Below are 14,417 nucleotides of genomic sequence, written 5' to 3'. Positions count from 1 at the left end.
CTTACAACATTCAATCTCAACGTTTCATAAGGAGGTATCCTTTTATGTTCTCTTTCAAGTCTAAGATATAGTTAACAGTATTGAGGGTAGAACTTGGACAGGTAATTTCTGTTGGGGATTCCCATTGAGTGTACATGCTTTTTGGATTTCAGACAATGACCAGCGCTCTTGTGAAGAAACCGTGGAATGTTCACACCTATGAAAGCATGTCATTTAAAGGACTGTACCCAATTAGAGAAGGTGCAGGTTATATGTTGGTTGGATTGTTAGTGCTTCTGTTTAGGATTATGTGCCGGATTCTCTGTGGCAAAAAATTTTGGCCTGTTCTAAGAAGATATAGCATTCATTTTGGGGAAGCCTTCTAGACACAATGGATTTGCTAAATATTGAGAACCCTTTCCTGTTGATTTAGCTTTAGTTTTTCCCTCCAGTCAAACCAAACTTGGTCAACAAGGCTTATGATCATGATTGTAATGCTTATAAGGAATTAAGAGTGTATCATTGTTACCATGAGAGCAAGAAGTAGATGAAATTATGTTGATGAAATTCTTCTTCTTCTTTTTTTATTTTTGTGAATTGAGAATCTGGTAATGGGTTTTTGGGGTAATTATTGTCGTTGTATTTATGCAATCACTTTGTTAAGAAATTCTTCAACATAATAACAAAGAATGGTTTTATTTTGCACATAAGACCCAATTGGATCAAAGGGCAAGCTTCATTTGTTGTCATTGGTAATCATAGTTGCACTTTCTCCATTAGGTACAGAAACCCCTTAGTTTACTCCCAGCAAATTAGATAACTACAGAGCAGAATGATCTCAAGTTTTTACCATCTTTATCCAACCTTTCTAACATGGGTTGAAAGAAGCAGTGTAGTCATAGTGATGGCACAGCAAATATAAATGTGATCAGTAAATGTTAATAAAGTTAAACAACAATGCTCCCTATAATCAAACACCTTACATGATATATATATATATATATATGCATATGAGTAATGTGGCTAGGCAGGGCCAAGCTGAAATCAGGTGAGCCCAGGTCTAAACTAACTTCAGATCAGCATGGTCCTCTCAGTCTAAGCTAGCCTATCTGGCTTTTAGGCTTTGCAACTCTGACCAAGAACAGGTTGGACTTCATTGCCACCCTCTGCAACAAATTAGCAAACTAAGCAATGGGTAGGGGAAGAAGTTGACTTTCCACTATATTTCCTCAATGCTGTGCAAACCTCATACTTGTAGCCCTCTAGCCGATCCTGTGTCAGTTTTTTATGGTTCAATTTCTGCAACTAAAGTGGGGAATTATGTTGTATGTAGGGTGAACTGCGTGAGGAATGGAGGATTGAGATTTACAATCAGTGGAAGTTCCTACTTCTATCAAGTCCTAATCACCAATGTTGGGCTGGATGGCGAGGTGGTTGCAGTGAAAGTAAAAGGATCAAATACCGGGTGGATTCCAATGGGAAGGAATTGGGGCCAAAATTGGCATGTAACTTAAACCTTGGAAAGCAGCCGCTATCTATCGAGGTGACAACAGTCAGTGGAAGGACAGTTACATCTTACTATGTAGCTCCAGCAAACTGGCAGTTCGGTCAGTCATTTGAAGGGAAACAGTTCGTAGAGTGCTGAAAAGCATCAAAATTACAAATAGAAGAGTTGGCGGTTGGATAGAAACTGTATAATGAGGGAAGCTCATAGTCATGAGTTTACCAGTACTTGGAATATTGGGATCCTGAAACATTGAAATGCATTACGACCTTAACCAAAAGAAAGGGAAAAGTAATGCCTATATTTACATATTCATATATATAGATTCATATAGTTTTGGTTCACCCAAAAGTACAGAGTAATAGAAAGTTCAAGATGAGAGAGTTTATGGTACCTATTTCATTCTCAGTTCAAAAGTATGTGCTGATTGAGAAGGGGTAAAAAAGGAAGTACTGTTAGATACTGTGATTTCAAAAGGAAAACTATTTCTTCCACATCTACAGGTTTTTTTTATTTTTTTATTTTTTTTTATTTTTTTAATCAGCTTTGCTCTGGCTTTAAACCCTTGGAACTGGAAATGGTTTATGTTGCTGGAGAAAAGGAAAGGGAAGAAAACTGTCAACATAATATTACATTAGAATATATGATGAAAGATCAATTGAAATTTCACTTCACTGTGTCCCACAATGCATTTAGGAGAAAAATAAAAGGTCCAAGTACAATTAGGCAGTTTTAATTAACCAATATGTTACAAGCCACTCTTAAGGTCCTCTATGTATTACATATTTACATCCTTTGGGAGTATCAAAAACTTCTTATTACCTCATTTCCTTTTTATTTTTACGGATCTAGGTTTGACTCTCTCTGTGGTCCATGGGTGAATAATGGTGTCTGAGATCCATCCCAGTGATGCATGCCATCTTCCAATGTCATGAGTAAGAATACTTCATGGCTGCCTCCATTTGAGTTGTAACATCAGTAACAATAAATAAATAAAGGTGGTGCCAAGAACCATATCCTAGAGATAATATTAACCAGGTTATCAAAATCCTCCTGGCAGACGAATTAACAAAATGTTAAGCCGACAGACTACATAGAGCCTCCCTCCTATTCTGCATTCATGTTGCTATATCTCACACTGCTTTCAGTACACTCTCACTTGGTTTGAATATGCTCATCATTTACAAACAGAAAGGAAGAAAGTGAAAGCAAACTTAAGGCAGTGGCTAATCTAAGATGTGGCCGACTGGATGGCATTTAGGGGAAAGATTGGTTTTTACCATAATAAAGGGTACCATGAGATACTGTTTCATTTGTGCTGAAACATGTAACAGAGTTTCCCTCACAAAGAGAAAACCAATAGCGCACAAGGGAATATGACCCAACATGCCCTTATCTATATATTGTGCTATAATCTGTCGCGAAAAAATGATCACAGATTTCATGGAAACTTCTGCTTCAATATTTTTCCAAAGAAGGTGCTATACCTTTGAAATGATGGTTTTGTCATTCAACCCATGCCAGTATTTATTGTAATTAGGCTTTTACACAAGGTAATAGTAAGCTCCAGGGATTTCCTCTTCATTGGAGATAATTATGTAACATTTCTTGCAATTAATTAGAACTCAATGTCAAGTCTTGCTCCTCTTCCATGAACTCCAGAGGCCCACCAAAATGCTTCTCAGCTTCCTTCCTTAGATCAACATTTACAGAGTTGTTTCTCCCTTCAACTCTAAGCCATCTATCAAAACTTCTCTAAGCCAACTTTTCCCTTCATAAGCACTCGTCCAGTCATTATCCAAGGAATAGTCTGAACTCCAGCCATGGCCTCAATCACTATTCCCAGGTTGCAAAATTTGAAGGTCAGAGGGATTCTTTTTCTCAAGCTGATGACTTTGACCAAGGGAAAGTCTGCCTCATTCACCAGACATTGCGCTATTGAGACCATCAATATGATGCATGCTTGATGTCATAAACGCTTTCCGACATGTCAGATGACTCATCAATTCCCACATCTGAGTCTACATGATCTTCAGTCAATTCCACATCATCCTCAAGTGAAGGAAGTTCTCTAGATTCTTACTTGAATCTAATTCTCACATCAACCTGTTTCAAAGATAAAAATGATATATCTTAAAATTCAAGCATGAAATGGAAAAAGACAAGGCAGTTGCATCACTAAAAAAATTTTAAGATCTACAAAGGAGTTCCAACATATGATCTGTTACACCAGAAGAGTTATTTAGTATGTACCACATTTAATTATGATGAACCCTCATGAAGCTTGTTACAAGATATAAACTACATGAAGGATCTAGTTTCAAACTGTGAACATATTTTTGAGGATTAACTCTCTCCCTCCACCTTTTTTCTTATCTTCAGGCTTCATTTTCTACAGTATTTTCTAGCTTAGGATAGGAAAACTTCAGCCTATTTTTAAGTGGGAAACATTATTTGTGGTTTACTTCTTCATCTGTGTTAAGGTGTGTACCATGGGTGGTGTTCCATGGAAAATGTACCATAGGTTCATATCTAATAGCTTAGTTGTAATTGTAGTTAGTCGTTCCCTCTCTTTACTTGTTTCCATTTGTAATTAGACTTCGGTAGGTGGATGTTTATATTGTGATTAGTTTTCCACTTAGTAGGATCGGTACTCAGAGTTTGTAGCTGGTCAGTATAAAGAATATAGATATAAGCTTGTCAGATAGAGGGTATCATATCTATCATATTCTGAATCTTCTCCCTCTCTCAGTTTCTTCCCTCTTCACTTCATCTTCCCTCTGTTGTTGGTCTTCTAATGACATAGTTACCCGATTTGAAGTATCATTGGGGAGAAATCCAATATATTAACTGTGAATTGGCTGGCCCACTGGCACCATTGCACTTTGCTCACTGAATTGCCTGATGTGAATCTTGTTGGCAACGAATAATCCAAGGCCTGATACCAATCTTAAATCCCCGTATGGTCCTAGTGAATTTTTCAGTTTCTACTTTTTCGCCAAAGGGTTGTTGTCTATAAAAGCCAATCATCTTTCTTCATGTGTAACATATAAGAGTTGCAATTGAGTTTGGAAAAATTTTCAAGCTTCAACTATGATTCTAGTATCATGTGTGTGCCTACACTACTATACATTTTGCATGGTAAGGATGTTTTCTTTTCATGTACTTTTTTGTATGTTTTTTGCTTTCATTAATTACTTGTGAAAAAGCTACGATGTTTTAAATAAATATCAAACTGAAGAGAAGAAAGATGTATCACACTCTCACCTTAAGCCCTATTCATTACAAATGGAATTTCATGCACTCCTATCAACAGTTCGAGATTTCGCTAAATCCCTTGAAATATTTCGGTTTTGATAGGATTAAAAACAAAAATGGCATGCAATACTTAAGAGTAAAGTCCAAGTCAAATCCCAAAATTTTGGTCATATTATCCATTTCGTTGATATTTCAACCCTTTTTTTTTCAAGTTTTGGCAGGGAAGAGGAAAACAAGTTTTTTGTTATTTCTTGTCAAATCATTGTTGTACAAGGTTGGAACAAGTACTTGGGAACCAACTGCTGGAATGTAAATATAATCCCACAGGATGGAAGGCTATGAGCCCTCCAACCGATACATGCTCTCATATACTCTTAACACAAACCAATGGTCAGTGCCATACACAAAAAGCTCCAATACAAGATGATAGTAAATAAAGCTCATATTTTGTTATACACCGTATCTGCCCTAGTTAGATGCATTAATGACAAAATAAACAATCCACATTGCGTTTTAGACTTTTAGGATGTTCTTGTTTGTTGTTGTAGTGAAGATTATAAAAATAAAAAACATCTTAAATTCTAGCATGAATAAAGTAACCAATTATTATGAAAACACCAATCAACAATAGGAGCCCAAAACAACTGCAAAACCTTATCTACCTGATCATTGGCCATCTCTGTGGAAGCTGCTAACTTTTGAACAGGATCATGAATATTCTGCTTGGTCAACATCCGAAACCCCGTCTCCCTAAGCTCCCTCTGCTACTCAAATTCTCTACAATCAAAGGGAACATAAGACATATTGGTTGAAATATTAAAACACAGTTTATGGTGTCCTTGGTGTTGTACTTGAACCCTATTTTAGGAGTGAGCAGCTGGACTGTGACCTAGCATCAAATAATCCATTGAATTACAAAATAAGATGCAGTTTAGTTTTCATTGATTTATATTATTAAAAAAAAAATTCAGTTCTTTCATGGGCATGATTACCAAACACGGAACTAATGAAAAATGCATCGTCCCAAACCTATTGGATTTGGAATTCATGAAGATCGGAGCCAATTTCTTATGTTGCATGAAGAATTGTTTAGCACATAATTTTTTACCAAACACAACTCATGGAAGTCAATCTCAGTACATAAGTTTTTTCTGCAAATGACAACAGATTGTCTAACATGAAGCTGATCCTAGAGGATTTAAGGAACATATAGCTGTTAGAATGGAGAGTACAATAAACCATGGATAGGTTGTTTATGTATTTATTGGAAACCAGTAAAAGAACTTCAAAGGCAGTAATAGTGTCCAAGCTATTCACACTTCACAACCTATGAAAAAGGGGATATTAATATCAGAAGCCTCACATAAGAAATATATGGATAAAGGGGATGAAAGCCTCTATACTGGATTTAGTAGTGTCTTGAACAATAAGTGGCAATTGTCCATATCCAATAATGTGGTAGGTGGCAGTCCTCTAGGTTGTGAATTGCAGTAGCACGATTTTCAATTCCATTCTTTTTATCATATCAAACTCATAATGACCATATGCTTTGAAACTATAAACCAAGGAAAAAGGACCTCACTTTCAATTATGTTCTACAAGGACAAAATGAGAAAAGAACTGAAACCAGAGATTTCATCATCCAAAATAATAACATAGAACAGAGTAATGGAAGGAATCAAGCTACGTCTAAAATGTAGGTGCAATCCATTATTGATATCCAGCAATAGAAAATATAGTACCAAAACATAGGCGATGGTGAAATTGCGACATGAGATTAAGGCAAAATGCATAAGGTTAAAGGGAACATATGCAACTGGTCAGTAATTCATGGGTTAGTTCAGAGAAAGGTAGAGAAAGCCAATTAACTCATCTTCCCCAAATAGAAAGCGACATTCAGAGAAAGCCAGAAAGAGGGAGAGAGAGGAGGAGGAGAATACCAAATCCAATTTTGCAGAGTCGAAATTCTTCGCAGCTGCGAGCATCTATCATGGAAGGAGGGTAAACATGAGAAACCCTAAACACAAAAAAAGAAGAAGAAAAAGAGAAGGAAGAAAGAAGAAGAAGAAAAAGAGAAGGAAGAAAGAAGAAGAAGAAGAGGAAGAGGAAGAAGAGGAAGAAGAGGAAGAAGATGAAGAAGAAGAAGAGGAGCCCTAATAAACTAGAAATCGGGATTCTCCTCCCACCAGTCCTTCTCCTACCGTCCTTCTCCCTCCGTTCTTATTTAACAGTGCCCTAAATCTCCTGAAACCAGCAACCAAGTCTTCCTCTTCTCGGAAATCCGTAGTCCGAACAACTGAAATCAGCAACCCATTCCTTCCCCTTTCGGAAATACATAGTCCGAACTGAAACTTATGCCCTCAATGACGCGATCGGATCATCGGACGTTAAAGAGTCGATTGTAGAAGACGATTAGAAACAAAATCGGAATTTTTTTCACCGATTGGAACATGAATCAAGTTCAATGCGTAGGGATACGAAGTCTGGCGTACGGCTTCCACTGTTTTGGGTATTTCGGTAATACGCAAACTGGTTTTAAGTATATACGTTGAGTGAAACCCATCGTGGGTATTTCTGTAAAACCAAACCCAATACTGGGTAATCAGGTAATTTTCCCAAGAAAAATATCCTCAGATTTGGATGGTGTACCCCTAAACAAGACATTTCATTTGGAATGGGGTCCACAGTTCTATTACCAAGTCAAACCTTAGTAGGAAACAACATGTTGGCTTAGGGTGTCAATCCCTTGACCGCACTGATTGGATTGACCCGGCACTACCATTTAAAGATCGGCTAACCCGCACCAATTATTTAACGTGTTGGGTTCAAGTTTAGCCCTTTTATAAACAGGTAGACCAATGGGTGTCCGACCAGGCCGGCCCATTTTCAAGCCCGACTCAGCTCTACACATTTAGCCCAACTGTTTATTTGTATATTTTGATATTTTTTGAGAGAATAGAATATATATATATATATATATTGTTATTTTTATCATTTATTGAATGTAACTAAGTGTAATATCTTTTTCTAAATTGTTGATCGTTTAATAAAATGTATTAAAGACCATTTAAGGTCTGTTTAAGATTTGTTTAAGGCTTTTTAGTACATTATCCCGTTAAGCCCCGATTATAACTTGATTAGGAGAAACCTGGTCAATGCCTAGGACTCGATCGAACCTGACATGAGACCAACTCAGTCTTTAAATAGGCAGGTCACGGTGCAAAGGTATAGGCTTGCTAGACCAGACTAGGCCTGATCAAATTGGCCTGGCCCGACCGATTGACATCGTTATGTTCACTTATCCTCCACTCATGTGTGAATCAGTAGCTCATAGTTGAGAACAGGGAATATTCACGTACGTGAATATACGTGAACGACCCTGATCGGTGGATATGACATATATTTTCTCTCTCCTCATTTAATAGATACCATATCCATGGATCAGGAACGTTCACGTACATTCACGTACGTTAATATTCACTTTCCTCGTCTTACTATATACATCAACATCTACCATAGCAACAACATCCATGGGTCAATCCACACAATGTATGGCCGAGATTCTTTGTCACATTATGAACCCAAAGGGTTACAACGGATCAAGGTCATATGTCCGTGGCTTTGACATAATATTTAATTTTTGTGACATAACCTTAAGAGTCGATGTTTTATGTTTCATATATGATGCATAAATATGGCTTGGGAAATAGTAGGCCACCCTTAGTAAAGAGCGCTCTAGCATACCTGTCACCCGCTTACGTTCCGGTGATCAAACGATACTATAACATATCCCATTCATACACAAATATATGACCGAGGGTTGTGGTTTACTATAGGTAAGCCCAAGTCTATACTCTGGGGCCTATAACTACATCACATGGCTATATGGAGTTAAGGGTGTCAATCTGTACTGAAAACTGACAATCAAACCGATACCGTGTTAAATTGCTATCAAATTGTATCAAGTAAATTCATTATGGTATCGATATGAGATTCCTATATCAAGACACTTTCATACGATATTAATATGTGATATGACTTAAAATACACACCATACCATAATGAATACCAATATCATATCGAATAACCCAAGCAATTTTTATACGGCTTATAATTACTTGTTTTAATAAGAATAATACTACAAGCAAAGTGCGAAATGTTATGGTGAGCCCAGATAGGGCCGAGCTTTTTCTGAGCCCAAGCCCCACGTATATATGTTTGGGCTTTGTTGGCCTAACTTAGCTCCGCCCACTTACACCTTTATTATGATGAGTTGGGCCATACACGCTCCATGGTTATGTAATGTCAATAACTATCGTTTAATCAAGACATGATCCCTTTTCCCAATTACCATTTGGGGGAGAGTTTTCTATCTGGGAATGCGGCTCCTGCATTAGCATTGGAGGAGATCGGATCAGGTTCAAGTATAAGAAGATTTTCGTACACCCTTGGATCTGATATTTATAATTCATTAAATACAAAAAGAAAAATTGGATTCCAAATACCAGGACCAAAAGTGTAAAAGAATGTTCTCCTATGTGAACTTGATCTGTTCTCCAATGAGAGCACCCTTAAAAGCACCAACAGGAGTGGATTTTCATCTTTCATTAGGAGGGAATCAATCATTTTGCAAGGGCTCTTGTCATAATGCAAGAGCCATGCTCCTAGATAGACTATTTTTCCCCTTTACTAGTTTTTTGTTTTCCAAAAGAAAAATCTCGTTTGGATATGTTTCTCTTTAACACATAATAGTTGTAGAAAGATCCTACACCTTAGGTCTTCTCAGCCATGGAATGCGCACTGGACATCTCACTGGCCTGAAAGGATCTGAGTCCTACTAACTTTCTTAAATGATCCATAAAATTTGCCAAGGTGGCATGTTTGTTATATTTTACTACTATCAGATAAAAAATTAAAATTACATAAATGCCACACTTATACCCTCAGATTTGTGGACTTTCTTTTTCACCGCCATACCAAATTCTCTTTGTTAATCAGATGATCTCACTGCGAATATGTGATCATCCGATTAAGTTACATGATGGTTGAAAGAATGATGCCAAATCATCAGAGCCGCAGAACGTGGGTAGTTGAACATCCTTTTATTTTTTCTGACATTGAAAGTCTTATTTTCGTTAATTCTTTCTTCCTCCTTTTTTATTCTACAAAAATTGAATGAACAAATGAGACGGAAGGAAGGGGAGCTTCTCTGCAGATGGGCTCTCTCGCTTCTTGCTCCTTTTTACTTTTGTTCCTGGGTCTTCTGCAACTTTCATCACTCATTAATGGCAGAAATCTTTCTGACCCTTCTTTCACTCCTATCAGACACGATCTCTACCATTCGAGGTATGCTCGTCAATACCCGTATATCTATTTTTCAAATAAGTTATTCCTTTTTCTGTTTCGGATACATTTGAGACTTGTTTTTTCGGAGGTATAGAAACGAACCCTGTTTCTTCATTCTGTTGCCCTTTATTTGATTAATAGATTGAATCACATTTCCTTTGTTGAGCTGGCTTCATGGTTGAGGTTGACAAGATGTAGATTGAATCTTTAATTTTTAACGGATCCTGGAATATTTTTATGGAGAAATTATGTTGGCTTTTATTAAAATTTTCACTTTCTGGTTGATTCTTATGGAATTTGGCAGTGAAGCTTTGATTAAGGAAATTAAGGCCTTAGTGGGTCGTCATCCAGAGAGACTAAGCGTAAGTCTTAGATTAGTCATTGATTTATTATTGTTGTTTTGATGTTAGCCCAGTCTTGTAGGCATTAGCTTTTTATAGTACCAATGTATTTCTACTGTAAACAGATGGAGGCAATTAGAACTGGAAACAAGGGCTACTATGCAGAGGTCTTGGTAGTTACTTATGGACATTTTAGCAAAGAGATCAATGACAGTTCAAAGATCCGGATCCTTCTTGTAAGTTTTTCTAGCAAAAAAGACAGTAGAGCAAGAAACTGGGGTAAATTATTTGCTTGTCCTTTTAGAACTATAGAAAAACCTTATGGTTCTTGGAAAGAAATAATTTCTGATATTTATTCTACGTTTGGTTATATGTCTGAGATTGGTAAATGGCTGGTGTTTTTGACAGAGGATTCCTTGTCTTCCAGAGTTTTGGGCAGCATGGACGGGAGCTTATTACCTCTGAAGTTGCATTCAGGCTACTGTCCATCTTAAGCGGAGAAAAATCCATTCCCAAGATAGATCCAATTTCTTTAAACCGCACACTTGAGAAGCTTGTGATAAAGGTGAATGGATAGCACTATAACAGTTTGTCTCAAATTTGAATGAGTTCCTTTGAAAGTTCTATTCTTACTGAGTTTTACTTGCGGTCACTCCACTTCTTCCATATAAACTACCACTTGTTAGTAGCCTAGCATATTTGCTTCTTCTTCTTCTTCTTCTTCTTTTTTCTTTTTCTTTTTTTTTTTTTTTTTGTTGTTTTTTCGAAAGGTGTTGACTGTGGCTGGTTTGTTTTTTTTTTTTATGTTGTTGGGGATGGGGGGTTGCATTCAAATTAGATTTTCTGCTGCACAGGAAGCCATAATTTTTTAAACATTGGTGAGCCAGCTTCAACATTGGACCAGATTGGTCCTTCACGCCTGATCCTTTTAACTCCTCATTAGAGCATCTACCATGTTGCCTCTCTGTGCTCTCCTTTTGGTGTTATTTTTATTGGTCACCTCCCGGGAAGGATGATTGCAGTTTGCCTCATATGTCATAGATTTATATCACTTTATAAAGTTCATGTGATCATGAGATGTTACTCTGTTGTGACTTGTAAGCATAGGCAATAAGTCCTATTTTCTGTTAATTGCATTTGGTGTTGTTTTACCAATATTCCTCATGGAAAGTATTGTTGGAGTATTGTCTTGTATATCGTAGTTTCATGCTCTCCTTATAACCTTTGTGTGGATGTGAGATATCACGCTGCTGCAATTGTGGAATCCAACATACTGAGAGATAAGTGATGCGGATCCGGGTTCCAAGAACAGGAATCGGATCGCTTAGGGCCCACAATAAAGTAGTAAATTCAAAATTTAAAGAATAATGGCAATTCTGTAAATAAACTGAAGTTTAAGGGAATGGCAATTAAGTAATTACCAGAAACTTAGAAAAGAGTGGCAGACTTGTAAATAAAAGGAATTTCAAAAGGAGGAAAGGAGGTTAAAGTAACTGATAGGATATGAAGGGGATTAGAATTATAGGCCAGGGGTAGTTTTGGAAGCAATTATTGGGCATGGGTAAGTAGTAAATAAAGGTGGAATGGAAGGGGTATTAATATGGAGGTAAAACAAAAGAGGGACTTTTACATAAAAGAACAAATACTAAAGGACACAAATCAAGGGGTTTGAGGGGTATAATGGGAAAAACAAAATTAAAGGGTTTTAAACCACTCACGAGTCTTTCTTCTTCTACCTTCAGCCAACGTAAGAGGTGGAAAACCAGGGAGGCTTTGGATCAAGAGTACTCCTTCAATCGGCCTTTGTTTGGCCTAGAATTTCTGGTGAATATCCTCAAGAAGAGGCTCTATCAAACCCATAAAATAGATGCTTGGAACTGCAGGCTGGAAGGACACAGGAAGAACCTGAATTAGAGCCTGGCGGTAGATTAGAGATCAGACCTGAAATCTGTCTTGTAACTCACAGCAGAGGTCACATTCAGGTATGAATTTCTAAGGTTTAAACCACCTCAGAGTGAAGATCAAACGCCCAGAATTTGGAGGGAAAAGAAGAGGAGAGGAAAGAGAGCAATCCTCAGTTGTGAGGGTCTATTCCTTCGCCAGAACAGGGGAGGAGGGAAAAAAGAAAAAAGTAAACATGAGAGAGTCACGGCAGCCAAAGCTTCAGCCAAGTAAACATCCAATTTCAAATCAAATTTTTAAATCTCTAAACTGAGTTCTCCATTACAGGGCTATTTAAAGAAAAATAATGACATAATTTTGGAAGCTAATTAAAAATGGCAACTAAACCTAGATAGCAACTAAATAAAATCAAATATAAATAAAAGACTGTTAATCTAATCTCTAACCAATAAAGGAAGTAAATAAAAATCAAATCTAAAGATAGCAACTAATTCCATCGTGCAACTGCATCAGCTCTCCCGGTCTTAAAAGAACTCGACTCCGTTGAGTTAGGTCGTGCTCCCAAGATACCCTTGTAAGTTGCTCGTTGATGAGGTGGCACGTATCTCGAAGCAGAAGATGGGAACATAACACCAAGAGGAGGGAGGGTAGGTTGACGTGCCACTAGAGCAGGAGTCAGTCGACGACGTGGCATGTCTGATAATGCGTGTGACCTCATTAAGTACATACGACCTCCTTGCTTCACCTTGATGGTGTTCCGTGCACCATCATAGAGAATGCCTGCATGTCGCTGCCAAGGTCGCCCTAGAAGAATGTCACAATGTGCCAATGGGGTGACCAAACAGGTGACATGGTACTGTAACGGCCCAAACTGTAGGTGTACTCGAACAACTGCAGTGGCCTCTTCTCGAGCTGTGGGTCCAAAACCTCGCACATGAATCTTCTTGAAAAGCTGCTTTTGTGGAAGGTTGTGTGCTCGAACAAATTCAGCAGATATGAAGTTTGCTTCTGCCCCAGTATCAACAACTGCATGAACATCAATAGTCGTGCAGGAGAGTCCCCTTCTGTCTGAAGAGAGGAGCTTTATCAACTAGTCTATTCGAAAAGGATGAAAGGCTAACTGAATGAGCTTCTACATCCTCATCTTCATCATCGACAATATCATCGTCTTCGAGCGGATAAGGATATAAATGAGATTCATCTTCACTCTTCTCTGTCGGCTGCTTCTCTGCAACGTTCACATAACGAGTCCTGTTGGGACACTTGTTGGAATAGTGACCCTTCTCGCCACAACTATGGCATATGATATTCTTCACCCCAACACTATCCTTGTTGAACTCTGACCTTTTCTCTTCAACTCTGCGAGCTTCAGGCTTCTTTTCCTCCATACGCGGTGGAGGTCTATAAACTGAAGAAGTCTTGAGCATACCCTTCCAATAAATGGACTTCTCTTCAGCTGTCTTGGCATGAGCCGCTGCCACATCAACAGACCTGAAATCAGTGTTAGCCAACTCAAGTCGAATCTCAGTACTTAACCCACTGATATATCGCATCACCCGTTGCTGGTCTGTTTCCTGAAGCCGACACCTTGAAGACAGTTTGTGGAATTCGAGGGTGTAAGAATCCACATCTTTGTTCCCTTGTTGCAAGTTAAGTAATTTATGAAACATTACCTTTTCATAATTAAGGGGAACAAATTTTTCAGTCAGGATCTGCTTCATGACCTCCCAATTGATAACGGGTCCAAGTCTTCTGACAAACCTTGCATGTAGTACATCATCCCACCATGAACAGGCATATCCAATAAACTTGGTGATGATGAGTTCACACTTCTTCACGTCTGGAAGAGACTTATACGCAAAAATTCTCTCAACTTTGGTAAGCCAGTCAAGAAATTCCTCAGGTCCCTTTTCACCACTGAACTCGGGAATCTCAACTTTGATGCCATAATCTCTGTCAGAAAATTGCCGGGTAACATCCTGGGGAACAACTGGATTAGATTGCTGCCTCTGAGGTGTGTCTTCGATCCGTAAAGTGTTGAGCTGAGGGGGTAATGTAGAGGATCCTTCTTCAGCTCGCTTGTCGGA

The 14,417-nt window shown here is 38.1% G+C and overlaps 1 protein-coding gene and 1 long non-coding RNA gene across 3 annotated transcripts in view; both read left to right on the top strand.

The window, feature by feature from the left end:
• LOC122072676 lies at window positions 1-544 on the top strand. Its single transcript, XR_006138564.1, has 2 exons — window positions 1-34; window positions 153-544. It is a non-coding gene; the product is annotated as an uncharacterized LOC122072676 (long non-coding RNA).
• Window positions 545-9,757: 9,213 nt separating this feature from the next.
• The window catches only part of LOC122074659 (metallocarboxypeptidase A-like protein TRV_02598), a 25,513-nt gene continuing 20,853 nt past the window's right edge, over window positions 9,758-14,417 (top strand). Inside the window, exons 1-4 of one of the 2 annotated variants that reach the window (XM_042639579.1) lie at window positions 9,758-10,087; window positions 10,392-10,449; window positions 10,554-10,664; window positions 10,856-10,993. In XM_042639579.1, coding sequence (XP_042495513.1) covers window positions 9,957-10,087; window positions 10,392-10,449; window positions 10,554-10,664; window positions 10,856-10,993 — 438 coding nt within the window. In that variant the 5' untranslated portion in view covers window positions 9,758-9,956. Of the gene's footprint in view, window positions 10,088-10,391; window positions 10,450-10,553; window positions 10,665-10,836; window positions 10,994-14,417 lie in introns of both variants that reach the window. The other variant, XM_042639580.1, reaches the window with a different exon arrangement.

This window comes from Macadamia integrifolia, chromosome 3, assembly GCF_013358625.1.
Source record: "Macadamia integrifolia cultivar HAES 741 chromosome 3, SCU_Mint_v3, whole genome shotgun sequence".
Classification (NCBI taxonomy): domain Eukaryota; kingdom Viridiplantae; phylum Streptophyta; class Magnoliopsida; order Proteales; family Proteaceae; genus Macadamia; species Macadamia integrifolia.
Note: the sequence above shows the minus strand (reverse complement) of the source record. Positions and strands in the feature narration are given on the sequence as shown.